Source organism: Falco cherrug, chromosome Z (genome assembly GCF_023634085.1).
Source record: "Falco cherrug isolate bFalChe1 chromosome Z, bFalChe1.pri, whole genome shotgun sequence".
NCBI classification, from domain to species: domain Eukaryota; kingdom Metazoa; phylum Chordata; class Aves; order Falconiformes; family Falconidae; genus Falco; species Falco cherrug.
In genome coordinates, this window is record NC_073720.1 from 78,290,318 (window position 1) to 78,306,689 (window position 16,372).

Consider the following 16,372-nt stretch of genomic DNA (forward strand, 5'->3'; position numbering starts at 1 on the left):
AGATGGGAAACTAAGAAAGGTTAACTGACTCAGCTAAGGCCAACAGAGCAAGTCCTTGTCAAAGCTGGCATTTGGCTTGGGTCCTGTACTTAATCCATTAGATAAGGCAGCTTCTCATGCTATTGAGCCATTCCTGCTCCTGGCCAAAGGTCAGACCAACTGCTCTGTTGCAAGCAGCTGGCTGGCAGGGAGCTTGGAACAACATTAGTGACATTAGCGTCTGCATGAGTGGCACTGCCCCCCAAGAGTCATGAACTGGCTGTCTTGTCTTCCCAAAAAATAAAGGCCTTTTTTGGCTGTGAGGACTTAGATCCGTAATAGACAGGCATGGCCAGCGGTAGGGGAGAACCATAATAGCCTATGAAATATTCAAGCAATATTTCAGCTTTCATAACCACATTAAACTTGGTTGAACTTTGTGAAGTCAGGGTTTGTGAGCTTGACTTTTAAAAATAGTAGAAGTGGAATTGAAGTGTCTTCATTAATTTTTTATACTGTCCAAAATGTTTTCAGTTGTCTTGGTGATTGCAGTTTGGTTTTGATAATGTAATGTGAACAATGCAAAAAATTGTGTAACAGTTCAAAACAAAGTTAGTTATTTGCTTGCAATCAGTTTCATGGTCTAGCCAATGCTAGAGTTGACCTGTCAGTTTATATGGCTTTACAGACTGATCAGTGGCAGGTAAATGCTAAACGTCAATCTATATTTAGCCTGCCACATGGTTGCTTTTGTTGAGAAAACTACTGAAGAAACAAAACTAGAAAATTATTTGTGTCTCTGGACATACACTGAAGCAATGCGTGCTTTCTATAGCCGTGGTAGAAATATCTCCGCAGGGCTCACAGGGAGCTAGCCCCATGCTGTCTGCTGTCCTTTGCAAGTTAATCCTTACGAAGTGAAATAAGTGTTTCAGGTGGGTCTGCCACACACTTCTTGCTTTGCATCTACTCTGAAAAGCAATTGCATCAATGGGAGTTCCTTCTAAGAGTCCACGGCAGCCCTGATTAAGAAAGAAAAAGTCATTCTGCAGTGACTGATGGTCTTTCTGATTATTTACTTTCCTGCAGGCTGTTTTTTCAAAGACTGAAATCAGAAAAGCATTATGTTTATGACTGTACACAGGTGTCTTTTTTCTCTCTAAAACGGGGAATCGTCTTACTGTGTGAAATATGGATGTTTCCATATGTTTGTTAACTAAAGTCTCCTTTTTTTATGATACTAAACGAGCAATATGCAGACAACATGCAGTTTTCTGGAGACAAAAGCATGTACTTAATAGAGTTTTCTAATAAAGGACATCACAGTTTAACTTGTATAAAACATGGCAAGCAAGAAATGTAGATTTAAGCTTTGATAGCTTTTCATCAAGGAAGACTCTGCTTTGTGTACAAGTGGAGCTAGAAAGTGCATGCAGAAGTGCAATTACATTGAGTTGAAGTCCCTGTTTGGAAGTATTGCTGTGCCCCAAAATGAATTTTTGCTGGGAAAACAATCTACCGAGAATCAAAAATTTTTATTAGACAACTTCCCCCTCAGGAACCACTGAAGGACATATCTGTTTAACTTACCCAGAAGTATTAATTATATTGTATTGCAGTTTGACAGCTCTAATATTCAGGTAAAGTTCATATTTATACAAACAAAAGATACTTGCATCTGAATCGGTCACATGTCATATGATCTCTTGCGAAAAAAAAGCAGTGCTTTTGGAGTTGAATTTGAGACGATGCCCAACATTTTGTTTTACTTGCCCACTAGACTGGACAGTGCCGAGCTCACCTCCAGCCTGGAAGGTAGGCTGCAGTGGCATATGTCTGAGACCTGTTCTGCAGCCCTAGAACATCAGTACGCAAGGGTTCACAAGCCACTTCACATCATTGGTGCTCACTGATCAGTTCCAGCAAAGCGAGCCAGCTGACCTACAAATGTGGAGGTCCTGTGGCCTTTGAACTGGTGGAAAGGGCCTTTCCCAAACTTTTCCAAGCAGAAAAGACTGCAAAACTGTTAGGCGATGCGGTGCTGTGGCAACTTGAGAAGAAAATTCAGAACCTAAAATTGTGCAGAGGTTGAGGTTTTGTTGGTTTGATTTTCTAAATATTTTGAGAAGCAGTTAAAAATTGTCACTATGGAAGTCTCTTTTCTATGATAAAAAAGTGTATTTTAGATAACTGCAGCAGAAAAATTTTGTTCCAGTGGCCAGCCTCCTGAGGTCCGGGTAATGGATCCCGGCTCTGAACTGACTTTATTTCTGTTGTGAGGGACTTCCTGGGCTGTGGGAGACTTTGGGTTGTGAAGCAAATAACAAATGAGACCTCTCTAGTTCCTGGGTAGCCTCTCTTGCAACTTAACCACTCTTGCGGAGTTGGGCTGGTTTCAGCTCGTGGGTGTACCATTCATCCAGGGGCATGCATTATTTCTGAGAAGTAAGGTGACAAGCAAAAGACTTAATTTTTAATTAAGGTGTGAATAGTGTGCAACATGAGGGACGCAATGCTGATTGAAGTAAAATACTGAGATCCAAGTAAAATAGTTCAGTTTGCGCTCCTGTCTTGACGCCTGTTTAAAGTTTAAATTCAATACAGTGCAGCGCAAACAAGGATATCTGTCAAAGCAGATGCAATGGGCAGCATGCTGAATAAAATGGGAAGCTTCAAAAGATAAGTGTTTTTTAATTTTTTTCAGGGGTAGCTTACATTAAAAAGTAGAATTCCTTCTAGGGGACATTCTTAGGTAGTCCAGGTCTGTAGAGGGGAGAACAAAGGTGAGGGAGATCTGTTGAAAGACAAGCTGCTTTCCCTTCGAGATTATTACATGTATTTTGTAAATTAGCACTTTTATTTCTGTCATTTCAGGAGCCCTTAGGACTGTACAAGTAGAGTCCAAAAAGCATGAGACATTACAGCACCAGAATGGATTAATAAGATTCAGTTTACTTCTTATTGAGCTTTTACCGCAGGTGTGATTTCAATAAGTTGGAGGGTACCTTTCACTGTTTTTTGTTAACCTACTTGTATCATTAATTCCTTCAAACAGTGTTTAGTCCCAATGAAGTCATGGGATTGCTCAAAATCGTTAAGTGCTGTTTACGGCTGTGCTGGGAGTGTGCTTTTAATGTGTGAGTGCCTTAAGCATGTGGTGGTCTCTTACACTTGGATAGCACTGAGCACATATTTTGGGCTGTATTCAGAAGTTTGTGGCTGCCCTCCTGATCAACAGCGTTTAGTACCTCTAAAGCCACTGGAACAGTAGCTGGAGGCCTGCGGAAGGCAGAGAGCAGAGAGCTAGTTGGAACATCCTCAGTAGACAGAGGAATTTGAGTAGAATATCTTGACGTATGACAGGTGGTATATGACAGTCGTGATTTACTCTGTAGTGAAAGGCATACTTGTGATGACAACATAATTTGCAATGATGTAACTGAGCTTAGGCAACACAAGACTAATTGAAGGTTTTTAAGTATAGTTTTAGAGCTGCTAGATGGACAGCACATGCTTTTCAGAACACATGGTTCTTTCACATAAAAATGAGGAAAACCATTTATCTGTGTCTTGTTGGAAATTGCTAGCTGAATTAACTAGACAAAAGTTGTCTGAGGCTGCCTTGGTTAGAGTATGTGTTGTGCTTGAGGTATTGGTTTTGAGTAATACACTGGTGAATATGCATTGTAAGTTCCTAGATTTCCTTGGTCCTCCTAGAGACCATGGAGACCAAAGGACAATGTCTTTTATTATTTTAGTGCTCTCTTAAGGCTTTCATTGGGAATGATCCCATTATTTTGAACACTCTTGCCATGCAGCAGGTTGCCGTGGCTGTCAGCAACAGTTAAGATTGCAGTTATTCCTTCTAATAATGAGAACTTGAAAGATGACAGATGGATATGAGTTTCACCAAGTACTTGTACATTGCTCTGGCTTTGTCTTGCTGGATCATGTTCACTTATTTGGGTTGGTATCCAAATATCGTTTGCACATACCATATGTTTAGCACGTCAGCGAAGAGTGTTGCCTTTCAGATACCCAGCTTGGTTATGAGTGTTTTAGCATATGGAAGAAGTGCCCATAGGCAATGGTGAAGGGCTTTGCATATGGGAACTTCATAGCCTCCTCATACGGTAAAAACCAGTATACCTTAGTAGAGGTATTCAATGCCGTGAAACTTCCACTTGTCAACCATGACATTTGGGCCTTCCCTTGTACCATTTCACAATCTTTCCTTTTGTCAAATTTGGTCTCGAACAGTTTTCAAGTTGGAGGAGGGAGGAGACAGGAAATGTTGAGGGCGGTGGGGGGAGGGGGGATATTTTTTAGTTCTGAAAACAGTTTGTCTTTGATTTGATCAAGGACCTCTGTGATTAATGTTACATGTTATTTAGCTTTCTTAAGTGGATTGATGTCCATATAAATCTGTAAGGAGTCATTGAAAAAGTACATGTCAACAAATTTAGAAAATAAATGAATGTAGTAAATACCTTATCTTTGTTTACAGAGGATGGCCTTTAGACACTGCAGTCCATTTTCCTGCATTTGTGTACAATTAATAAGCACAAATTGCATTGTACCATCATATGCAAATATGATTGATGGTGGTTTAAAAAATGAAATCAGTAATCCTACCTAGCTCACCTGTTCTGCCTTGCTATTCTGCCTTCTTGTGTGTTTTGTTTTCAAATACTGGAACGTAAAGAACTGAAGTAAATATGAATTGTTTAAGTTGCCTACCGCCTTTTAGGCTTGTGAAGTAGGAGAACATGGAGATGTGTGATATATCCATCTCTGCTGGCTAATGAATTAATCATTTCTCAAGTTTTATGGGAAAGATTCAGCAGTATATTGTTTACCAGAGAAGATAAACATCAGCCCTAACTGTAATTCACAATGTGTTTAAAACAATTATTCTTTATCATTAAAGTTAATAATATGCACATTAACCTCTGATGTAGTCTGAATCAATACTGCAGTTTGGGAGATATGACCCCTGGACAGCTTTGTCTAAATATCGATTTAATTGTCATTTGTATAAGGTATGAAACAAATTACATGCCTCCCTAATATCATTAATGTAGCCCCATTGAACTATCCAATTTATGGCTTCTTATAATGCGTGACAAAGCATTACAGAGTTATTGGACTAATTGTGGAACACAGTTGCTTAGTGTGCTAGATTTGATTGTGGAAGGCCGATGCCAACACTAACTTCCAAACACTTGGGTGCCCAAAGGAAGTCCAGAGATGGGAATGAGCCATACTGTAGCATGCAACTTGGTTGTTAATTTCCATCAGACAAGGTTTCCTTGGGTTCTGGGAACAATTTATTCTACAGCTTTCTACTTATATATTTGTAGCCTCACATGAAAATAATGCATACACTTGTATTCTGTGCCAAAGGCAAAGGTTGTTCTCTTCAATTAGTGGAGGAAATAAAAATAGGTGGGAGGGAGAGCATCTCTGTCTTGGCTAGCATTTATAGTGTTTGTCATTACTGTCACAACTTGAAATATGAGTTAAATAATTTACTCCACACTGTGATTTATTCAGTTTATTGCCTTTTTATTGCAACTGTCTTCTCACCATGCTCCTCATGTTTTCATTACTGCTTCTTCCATCATAGCTGTCCCTCAGATCTTCCTCACACCTTCTTACCCTTCCAGGAAATTTCAGGGTTGGCCCAAATCCCTGGAGGTACCAATCTTCCCTTCTTTGGCTTCTTCCCTCTTTGGAAAGCTCTTTTTTTACACAGCCAAGCTGTAGTTAAGCATGAGATTCAGGTGTATACTTTCCTTCTTCTCCTTTGCAAATACAAACCTTGACCTTGTGGGTAACTGAGGAAAAGCTTAATAAAAGTTTCCCATCTTCACCCTAAAATTCCAGTCGGGATTATTTTCCTTGCTGTTTGCCTGATACCTAAGCACCTGAGTCATTGGCTGTAAGCAGCTTATTTCGCATTCAGGTGTACCCCCACATATACACTTGCTTTCCCTGTTCTTTTTCTTTAGACAAAAAAAAAAACCCAAAACAAACCCAAAAAACCAAAAAACAAACAAACAAAAAAAACCCAAATCAACTTCCATATCCAGTCTAGGATACTGCTTCCATTATCTATATGCTGCATTTTCAAAGCAGCATCTTCATACTTTATCCTGTGGTGGCTTTCATGCTGAGGGACCTTCTTGTAAATATATGCAAAGCTACTTCATTGTGCTTTAATGTATACGAAAACCTCAACCACGTTTGAGCTTCTGCTGTGCTGAAACTACAGCCCATCATTCCAACTGATATCGTCTTATTGTTTAATTGTACTTGCCCACTTTCTCTGGTGTTAGGCTTTTATCTGAGACTGCCTTTAAGGCTTTTTGATTTTGGGGAGAGGATTTTTACAGCGTGAAGCATGTAGTCTTTGGATAAGTGTCATAGGTGCTATGTTATTACAAATAATATGGAATAATACATTTCCTATGAATCAAAATGTTCTAATTATGTTATTATTACAGTCGATGTAGGATTGGCACCGTTAAAGTTCTCTTAGCTGTCTCAGAAGGGTGCTTGGCACCTTTTAGGAGCATGCTGTTTTTTCATCAGAAAAGACTGTATGGTGATTTTTTTCTTTTCATTTCTCTTTTTAAAGACAAAAAAGATGTTCTTTCAGTGAAGAATGTTAATAGATTACAGAGATGAACAGTCTGTTACAATCATCTTGAATGTAATGCAGGCCATAGGACTTCCCAGAATTAATTCCTGAGAGAATTACAATGCAGCTTTACAGAAATAATAATAATAAAAAAAAGCCACCAAAACTAATTTTTATTTAAACCTTGCTCATGGTGTGCTTTCTTGGTTCATAAATTTTGTTCAAAATTTTCTCTTATAGGTAAAAGTGATCCGTTTTGTGTAGTTGAATTGAACAATGACAGACTGCTGACACACACCATCTACAAGAACCTCAATCCGGAATGGAACAAAATCTTCACATTGTAGGTGTCTGGATCTCGTGTTGGGGGGTTGCGGTTAGGCTGTGGTTTTCTTTGAGAATGGAGGGTGTGGAAGGGATGTACGTGTGAATTGAAGATACCTGCTGTTGTTTCTGAAGAAAGATAGCGATCACACACCAGTATTTCTAAACCAAGCAGTGTAATACTTTTTTGAGGATTAAAAACATGAGAAAAAAATTAGAGAAGAGGTGCCATTTTAATAAGGTAAAAAAGCAAGGTCTGTTTCTTGGGAACCAGGTATGAGTACTGCTGAGCGCCCCAGACTCCTGCCAGCTCCAGTGAGAGTGTCAAGGGCCAAACCCAGTCTGCAGTTTTGGGTGGAAAAAGGGATATTATGATTATGACCTTAATTAAAATGTGGTTGTTAATGTCAGTAAACATTAGGTAACTGTTTAAAGGAATTTTAAATGGATTTATACTTCTCTGAATTACGATCAGATACTTTCCACTTGTTCTTTCCATTTACCAACTGCACCTCTCACAATATCATCCAGTATTGTACCAGTACAATGTGGCTATTGGGTAGAATGCAGTCTGAAACATTTAGTTTATTGGGAAGCGATGCGGTCGGGGTTTTGTTTTATCCTTCTGTTATCTTGAAGACAGCAAAAAGCTGTCAAAATAGAAAAGTCATCCACAAACAAAATGTTCCTGTTATTTGTCTTGCTTCTTTTTCTCCCTGTTTCTCTGTGTCTGACTGCAATGTGACACCGCCGAGTAGAAAACTGATCAGTTGCGGGTTTCTCTGCTGCTGAAATAAGCTAACAATTCACTGCAAAACCAGTAGAAGCTTTAGCTTTGTGTACACTGGCTTCACTTTATCATTAATGAAAATGCTGTATTTTGCCCTTGATCTCAAAACTCAGTCTGATTTTAATTCCGCACCCCCACCACCCACCCCCCCGGCCTCGCCCCATCCCCATCCCCCCAAATTCATCATTCATTTATTTGGCATCTGTAGCCGGGCAGTGAGCATTCAGGAATGAACTCAGAACAAAAGAACAAATCTTACAACAGTTGTACTTCTTATAGCTTATTAATGTAGTTCTCATGTATGTATCTACAAACCCACACAAAATTCTTCATTAATTTATTGTTAATTACATACTAATGAAGCCAGTAGCTAATCAACCTTTACTGCTCGACAGTGTTCTCTGCATAAGAAATTGCCTGGTTTTGTAGAGGACAAAAGACTAACAAGGAATGAAACAGAAAAATTCAAAAGGCCTTTAAGGAGAGTTTTCACCTCTCTTCTGTGTATGTTATCATTGACTTTTGTTTATCTTCAGATTTGTTAATTAATTTTGGGCTAGCAGTCCAGTTTCATTTGGAGCTGTATATTTTACCAAAGTTAAATTGCTTGAGTTTGTATTTCCTGATCAGCTGTTTGATCAAAAATGAGTTCTCTCAAACAATTCTGTTGGGTTTTTTTCCTCTGAATAAGGAATGTGGATTTTTCACTCGAGAGTTTACAATGTACAGTGACATTTGTTTGTGCATGGTGGTGGAGTGTTTAATAGCTGGCAGGCAAAAAACAGTAGTAGCTGAAAAAGGCATCGTTTTGTCTTGCTTGTTCCTAATTTGTTGTGACGATTTGTATATTTGCAATTAAGCAAGGATTTCAGAATTAAAGAGCTTGTTCTCAGTGCAGGGGCAGGCTCGTGTAGCTCGTAATTATTTTCGTTGACAAACCTACAGATTGCACAGTAGTTGCAGTGGGAATTGCTGTGAGGGTAGCGGTGTTTAAGGCATAGTCTTTAAAGGCTCTCCGTCCTGCTGCTGGCGGCTGTAAATCCCCCTGTGCTGCTGTGTGCTGGCTCTCCTCGCAGCTCCTGTGGCGCAAACCCCAGGTAGCAGATTTAAAGCAACATTCTTTGGAAAAGTTCTGATGGGAAGGGCTTGCAGAGAGCGTGAGCAATCGCGGCAGCCCTTAGAAAGCATTTTGGTTATATGGAGGGGTGATGCCCCATTTACTTAAGTTCTGTTCTCTGCCATGGCTTGGGAAAATAGACGGGTATCTGGTTTTGCTAACCTTTCATGCTGGTGTAGATGACTTCTTCTCGTTGCTTCTCCCTTTGTAGCAATATTAAAGACATCCACTCGGTGCTTGAAGTGACAGTTTATGACGAAGACCGCGATCGGACCGCTGACTTTCTAGGCAAAGTCGCTATACCATTGCTGTCTGTAAGTTTCATTCACCTGACATACCGCTCTGAATTTTTCCTGCTGAAGCTGCGGGGGGGCATGTGTGTGTGTGGAAGAAAGAAAGGGGGCGGGGGGGGCGGGGGGGGAAGATTTGCAGCTCTGTGTCTGTCATTTCTCAACCAAGATCTGTAATAAGAACACTAAAATTTTAACATACTCAATTCACGGCCATGTTGAATCCCATGATAGTTAATTTTTCCTGACAGACTCGGTCCTGGTAATGAACAGGTACTTGTCAGACTTGCCACAGTTGTTTTGGGTTCTCTGTCAGTTTCAGCAGCTGGGGGTCAGGGGTCACCGGGGGGGTGTATTCAGCGGAGACCGCGAGACAGACGGCTGTCATGTCCTTTTCCTGCAGATTCAAAATGGTGAACAGAAAGCCTACGTCTTGAAAAACAAGCAGCTGACAGGGCCAACAAAGGGGGTCATCTATCTTGAAATAGATGTGATTTTTAATGCTGTAAGTCTTAACTTTGGCTTTTTTGTACTGCTAAAGAGTTCAGTTTCATGAAAGCTTTTGTTCCTGATTTGTAGAGAATTTCTGTCATTCCTCATTTTCTCTAAACCTTGATGTATACTACAGAATACTCTTCTGCCACTGCCTGGCACACCCACTCTTTTTGTTGCTGCTGCTCTTGCTGCTAATGTAAAGAGCGGCAACTCATGCCTCTGTGTACGTTTGTGTGTCACGGGCTTGGCAGCCATGACTTTGGAACTTCGTAATTTTTGCAAATTGAAGCATGTGTTACTACTGGGTAAGGAGCGAGTAAGCTTGAAATACTGACATACATTTTAATGCATAGGTGAAAGCCAGCATACGAACCTTAATGCCCAAAGAACAGAAGTACATTGAAGAGGAAAACAGACTGTCTAAACAGGTAAAGAGTAAGGAAACACTAATCCTTTCCAAAAGCCTTAATATCAAGTGTGCATATCCAAATATCTGGTATCGTACTGCAGAGGGTAAAGAATAACATTTTCATTACCTGTTTACAAAAGAATATGATAGGTTGGAAAAGGCAGAAACAAAATACATGGGTTTATTATGTCTCCTCTATAAACTGCAGCTTAATTTCCATGAAATACGTGAATAAGAACACAGTTGAAACCATCAGGTTCCACACATATCAGATTATAGCGCAGGTGCATGTAAACCAAGTCTTGCATAAATTTTTGCTGTTAACCTTGACCCAAAAGATCTCTGTTTGTTGCAGGGTAAAGAGTCTTTCAGCATTCTTTTAGCCAAATTTTAAATAAGTCAGTTGAGTAAGGTTTGAATCAAAGGTGAAAGCAAACTAAAACTCTTTTATTACTTCGGGGAGTCCTGTGGGTAGGAGATAGCTGGACCCTTTTTCTTTTTTCTCTGGATTTTATTGCTACACACAGTTTTAATCTTTTGGTAAAAAATACTTGAACACACATCTTACCTTTTTCCCCACTTGAACTACTTTTCATTCAGTTTTTCATGTTCCACGAATAATGTATTTTATATGGAGAGAACTGTGCTTTTGCTTGGACTATGGGAACAAGAATTTTGTTTGCAGCGAAAAGGCAAAGGTCTCAAACCTGTTTTTTATTTTGCTGCAAGCTTATAGACTCGAGCTTAATTTAAATTACCTGCTGAATGAATTTTGTATCAGTTGGATAATGTATTTCATTAAGGAAGATTTCAAGAGGTGAAATGCTTCTTTCTAATTGTTGTGAGTAATGCTGTTACTAAAGCTGCATTTTGCACCACTATTCCAGCAAAGAAGCGCCAAGGCCTTTTATTCGAGATTTGTTCTTCTACCCCCTTCTGTAACAGAAAATGGCACTGTGACTTTTGCAGATGGCAGGAGGAGTAAATTTTAAATACCCACCTTGGGTTGTTGGTGGCATTTTTTTTAGATTTTTTTAGATTAGCTTGCATGGCATAAACACCCCCACCCCCACCCCACCCCCCATAAACTTTAGGGTGGGGAAAAAAGGAATCTTTATGTATGAGTGATGTGGTTGCATTTTAAAACATCCACATCTTACCTACCTAGCATTTTCTGTGCTACTCATTACACAAATTAAACCATTCACTGCTTTGTTAACTTTTTTTGCTTTGAGGGTGTTCTCCTGCATCAAAACACAGCACAGTTATGTCTTATTTCTATATAGATTGAATGTATGCGGTTGAAGTCACTTCAATAAATACTTAAAAGCATGTGGTCAAAATACAATGCAAGAGACAAATTTGTTACAGATAAAGGAAAAGTTTGATATAAAGGGTGCAGGTTATCTTAATTGGAATGCCACAGTAATTTTGCATGGTTTCAGGTGTGTCCTGCAGCATCTTTTTAAGGAAGGCCAAAATTTTCTAAGAATGGGGAAAGTCTTGTTTACTTAATAAAACTCTGAAATCTTAGTAACAAAATCGTTCATGAAAATTTGCAAGTGGCTGTTTTTTTTAGAACTGAACAACAATTTATGTACTATTTAGAGTTAAATTCAACAAATATCAATTGACACAACTAACAAATTCTGTTTTCCAAGTCTCTTGAATTATGAACTATATTTTCTCTGCGAGCTAGAGATCTTAACATGTTATTTTCTCAATCTTCACCCAAATTAGGATGACAATATTGTAAGCATGAGACTCTTCTGAAGCTTTTGAGGGGTCTGAAACATTTTCGTTCTTTCATCTTTTTAACAGCTACTTTTAAGAAACTTTGCCCGGATGAAGCGTTGTATCATGGTGCTCATAAATGCCGCCTACTACATTAGCAGTTGCTTTGATTGGGATTCTCCCCCAAGAAGTCTTGCTGCTTTTTTGGTATGATCTACTTTATGTTATTGTTGATCATCCTGGTGTGTTTGTGTTCCAGACTGAGGGATAACACAGTGTTGATGTGGGGGGTGTTCTTTTTTAATTTATGTAGAACATTGAGTTATGAAGATAAACGTAAATCAGGTTCACTCATGCTTTTTAAAAAAGTAATTAAGTTTAAAATACCACACAAACAAGACAGAAAGTTGTGGGGTTTTATTTATAGTTGTACAAATAACATAAGCAAGTGATACAACTCAAAATACAGTCAGGAAACTATGGATGATGTATTTTGAGCTTGTCACACATTACTTCCGTTAAATTTTGTTTGGCCCCTTTGTATGTTGCATATTTACTCTAAAACTTGTTGTGAATATTTCATGAGTTCTTTTACATATCATGAATGTAAAATTGGGGGTATTTTGTCCTCCACATATCAATGTGTTACGCCTATAACTTTTTTTAGAAGTACAAAACTCTGGACCCAAATAGTTTCTTCCTTACTCAGATTTAGTATTCTTAGTTAAAAAAACAAAACAAACACAACCAGCCAAACAATTTAAAAATCATTAGTGCAAAGAAACTAGTACCTTTTAGGCATCAAGTTCTGGTCACTGTTCAGTTTTTAGACAATTCAATTTTAGTGATTTAAATGAAGCTGCTATTGCTCCATAAAACATTACCTTCATTAATATTAACCTTTACTTTCCTGTTAAATTTTTAAAATTCCAAGCATAATTGTAGATTATAATGTGTTACCCAGGTGACTACCTTTTTATTTTCAAAATCTTACGAGATACAAACAAGACCAGAGTTCCTGTTTGTTTTTTGCCTGAGGGAGTCCCACCAGGAGTAAAAATGTGTGCATGGACACACTGCCTGGAGTACCTAAATTTATTGGCTGAAATACTGAAGTTATGAGCTTCTCTGCCATGAATTTGAACAGGGAATGGTTTTCTTTTCTTTCTTTGAATAAATTACAGAGGGAGTCTGGTGACAGTGTTCCTGCCTTGGGTGCCTGAAGCTCAGGTGCCCCAAATTTGGAAAAATCAAACCAGGCATTGGAGCTGGCTGCACTAGAGTGGTAAATGGGGTGCTTTCGTGTGTCACTAGATCATGCTGTTTTTCAGGAACGAACTTCCAGCTGGGCTTCGTTCATGCTATGTGACTGACTATAATGCCCCTGCATGGCCTGTCAAAGGGTGGCAGCACGCTTTCCATCCTTGGTTGCAGTGTTTATCAGGAGTACAGGAGATAGTGTGCTGGTCAAACACTCAGGGGTTTTATACTACTACTGATGTCTGCAGCAACCACACCGTGCAAAAATCTAAATATACTTGCTGCTGTTCACTGTAGAGAGATGATCTATCTTTTCAGTATCAAATGATCAACATTTCATAGGAATATGCAGGCTTGTACATAAAACTCAGATGTTCATGTTGGTATTACTGCTCCAGGTACTAGAAAGTACTTGTCTGTCTTAAGTCTAATTTTAACATGGATATGGAACACTCATTACTGCTGGAAGAAAGGGAAATGAAAAAACATCCTAATCTTTGGGGAAAATTAAATTCTTTCCTTCTCACGGTGCACTGCTGTGGCTGTGGTGGAAGTTGTGCTGCCATTAAATTGTTATTGTTTCTTATTGTAGAAGAAATTCAGTTTCATAATTAATTGGAAATACGTAAAACACGGAACTTGAGCAGAGAGGTCTATAGGCAGTATACATCATTATTGTGGTTATAATGTATTGCAGTAGAAACATGCTCCTGATTTTTTTTATATATATATATATATTCTTTTTTTATATGTGTATTTATCTCAAAAGCCTCCTTTTCTTAGTTTCCTTTTAGTACTTGTTTTGGTATGTGGTGGTTGTAGTAGCTGTGGATATATTACATCTTCATCAGTGCTGTGACTTCACAGATGTGTTCATGCTCTGCATCTGCAGTGCATCCTGCACTTTTCAACTTGATGTTATTCTCTCCAAGGGTCACATCATCCCTCTGGGCAAAAACAAAATTGATAAGTTTTTGCTAGCCAAGGCGAATCTACAGTAACTTCTATCATGGTTGTAAGCTTTGGATTTAGGTGGTTTCTGGAGTTTCATAGTGATCATAGGCCCTTGAAAAATCTTGAGAGCGTTCCACTTGCACGTGTAATGCTGAATTATGCTTGCACTAAGGTTACGCTTGAATTTAATAGAGGCTATAAAAAAAAGCTGTACTTAAATGTATCATTTTCATCTCTTCACTATTGTACAAATCATATCTCCTCTTGAAGTTGTCTCCCAGAGGTTAGAGAATGTCACAGTGAAATGTCAGTGCCAGAAGGGAGATGAGAAATGGGCCATTCTGGATGTTTCCAGCTCTGCATGCAGGCTAATAAATAATGTACGAGAAGTAAACTTTTAAACTAACCGTTCCTTCCTTCCTGTTGGATTGGAAGCTCTATTTTGATGGATAACTTCCTGACACAGATTTACAGCCATTTCACGGGAGTTGCATGTGCGAGGGTTGATTTGGCAGATGTCCCATTGCCCCGGGTTCTTGGCATTACTGTTACAGGGACCCTTGTCTCGTACCACACCCCTGTCTTCACTTGCTGATGGGACTGCTGTTACAGAAGACCACAGGTGAAGAAGTTCTGGGAGACTAGCTCAGGTTTTGGAAATACAGTTGTAATTAATAAGAAATATCGGGAAAGGAGGGCTAGTCTTTGGAAGCTCACAGAAAGCCTGGATTAATGTGGTGGTCTGTAATAAGCTGCAGTTCCTTTATGCTCTTGGCACACTGAAGTGTTTACTGCAGCTCTTTTTAAAGTCATTCTCCTTTGAGAATCACAGTGTTGCTCATCGGGACTACAAGTGTTCACTGGAGGGGCTTGCTGATTATTTATGCTCCGGGACTTAGATGTCTCAAACCTGTACGTTATTTGGGACATTTTAGGAAAGGAAATGCTTTATCAAAGGTTTGGGGTGTCTCAAATCTGGCCAAAGGCACCAGCTCAAGAACCAATGCTGCCCATGCTGTGCCTAGAGGTACATAAACCTGGAAGTTTTCAGGGACCTACATTGTGTCATTCCTCAACTAAACATTTTGCCTGTTTCTGTTGAACTTCATAAGCTCACTGCCTTCACTGGGGCTTTTGTCTCAATGACTTAAATTTTTGACCCCCCGTTTTGTTTTCTGTGCCTCAGTACTTTACAGCAGAAGAATGATTGCTACCCAGACATAATTTTTTGTATTTTCTTGGTAGTATAACTGTGACATATTATTAGCTGTTACTTTTCAGATATCCAAAGATCTTTGTAAATAGCTCATGAAGCATAGGTGGATCTGCCTAGAATATGACTTTGGAGTGGAACCATCAGAAGATTTGATATTCTCTCCTCCTTTTTTCATATTTTTTCCCTGTCAAATAAAGGAAGTGTATAGCAACAATGTTAAATTAATGTTTCAGTTCCAGAACAGCTTTATTATATCACATATAGCTCTGTAATATTGAGGCTGATCAAGAATTTGTTCCGTGCTTGTGTTTATGCTTGTTAAGCACCTAATGCAAAGGAAAAGAATAGGATACATAGAGACCACCTTTGCTGTAAATTCACATGATTTTCTCTATTTAAAACAGACCATTGGATTATTTAGCCATTAATTTTTATGTATTTTAAATTCAGTGATTAATATGGTATGTTTCAGTTAGAAGAACTTTTATTAGAGTATGCAAAAGTGGATGTTTTTTCTTTCGATTAATCTACTGTGGGCACTGAAATGTCTACTAAATTGGGCCTAATTTCCATTAGCTTCTTGACCAGACATTTGTGTTCTTGCAGATGTCAGTGGGTGCAACGTAGGGGGAAAAAAAGTGTTCACTCTCTTTTTCCAATACTGCCATTTCTCACTGTAATGAGCACAAAAATAATTGGACAACTGAGCTATCAGTAAAAGGACACACTTCAACGTGAGTCAATGAATTATTTTACGGGACAAACTTTAATCTTTAAATGTGATTGTAGATAATTTGTGCTACCATCTGTCCATTTGGAATTCTTTTAGCCTTTTCAGTCGTTATACAGTAAGTGCTGCTGTGTTTAACATTAACATTTGATATTTTACACATTTAATTTCTGTACTGCTGCATGGTCCTTGGGGAGCTTCGCTCTAGTGCTACATGAGAGAGACAAAGTATTGATCAGTTAACATTTCAGCTACATTTATGTATGTCGCAAAATTAATGAAAATGCCAGACAAAAATGTCAGAGTGCACAAAAAGGTAGAATTTAAATTTGGTAGTTTAATGAAAAGTTTAAGATGTGCATTATCAAAAATGTCCCCTTGCCTTTAAAGTACAATTCATAACTGAGTAACTAAAGGGAACGACATAT

The 16,372-nt window shown here is 38.7% G+C and overlaps 1 protein-coding gene across 9 annotated transcripts in view; it reads left to right on the plus strand.

Annotated features, from left to right (window-relative positions):
* The window catches only part of MCTP1 (multiple C2 and transmembrane domain containing 1), a 275,473-nt gene that overhangs the window by 169,246 nt on the left and 89,855 nt on the right, over positions 1-16,372 (plus strand). For all 9 annotated transcript variants that reach the window (XM_055699706.1, XM_055699707.1, XM_055699709.1 and 6 more), the window contains 5 exons: positions 6,866-6,968; positions 9,068-9,170; positions 9,550-9,651; positions 9,995-10,069; positions 11,872-11,991. In XM_055699706.1, the coding sequence (XP_055555681.1) occupies positions 6,866-6,968; positions 9,068-9,170; positions 9,550-9,651; positions 9,995-10,069; positions 11,872-11,991 (503 nt within the window). The remainder of the gene's footprint in view (positions 1-6,865; positions 6,969-9,067; positions 9,171-9,549; positions 9,652-9,994; positions 10,070-11,871; positions 11,992-16,372) is intronic.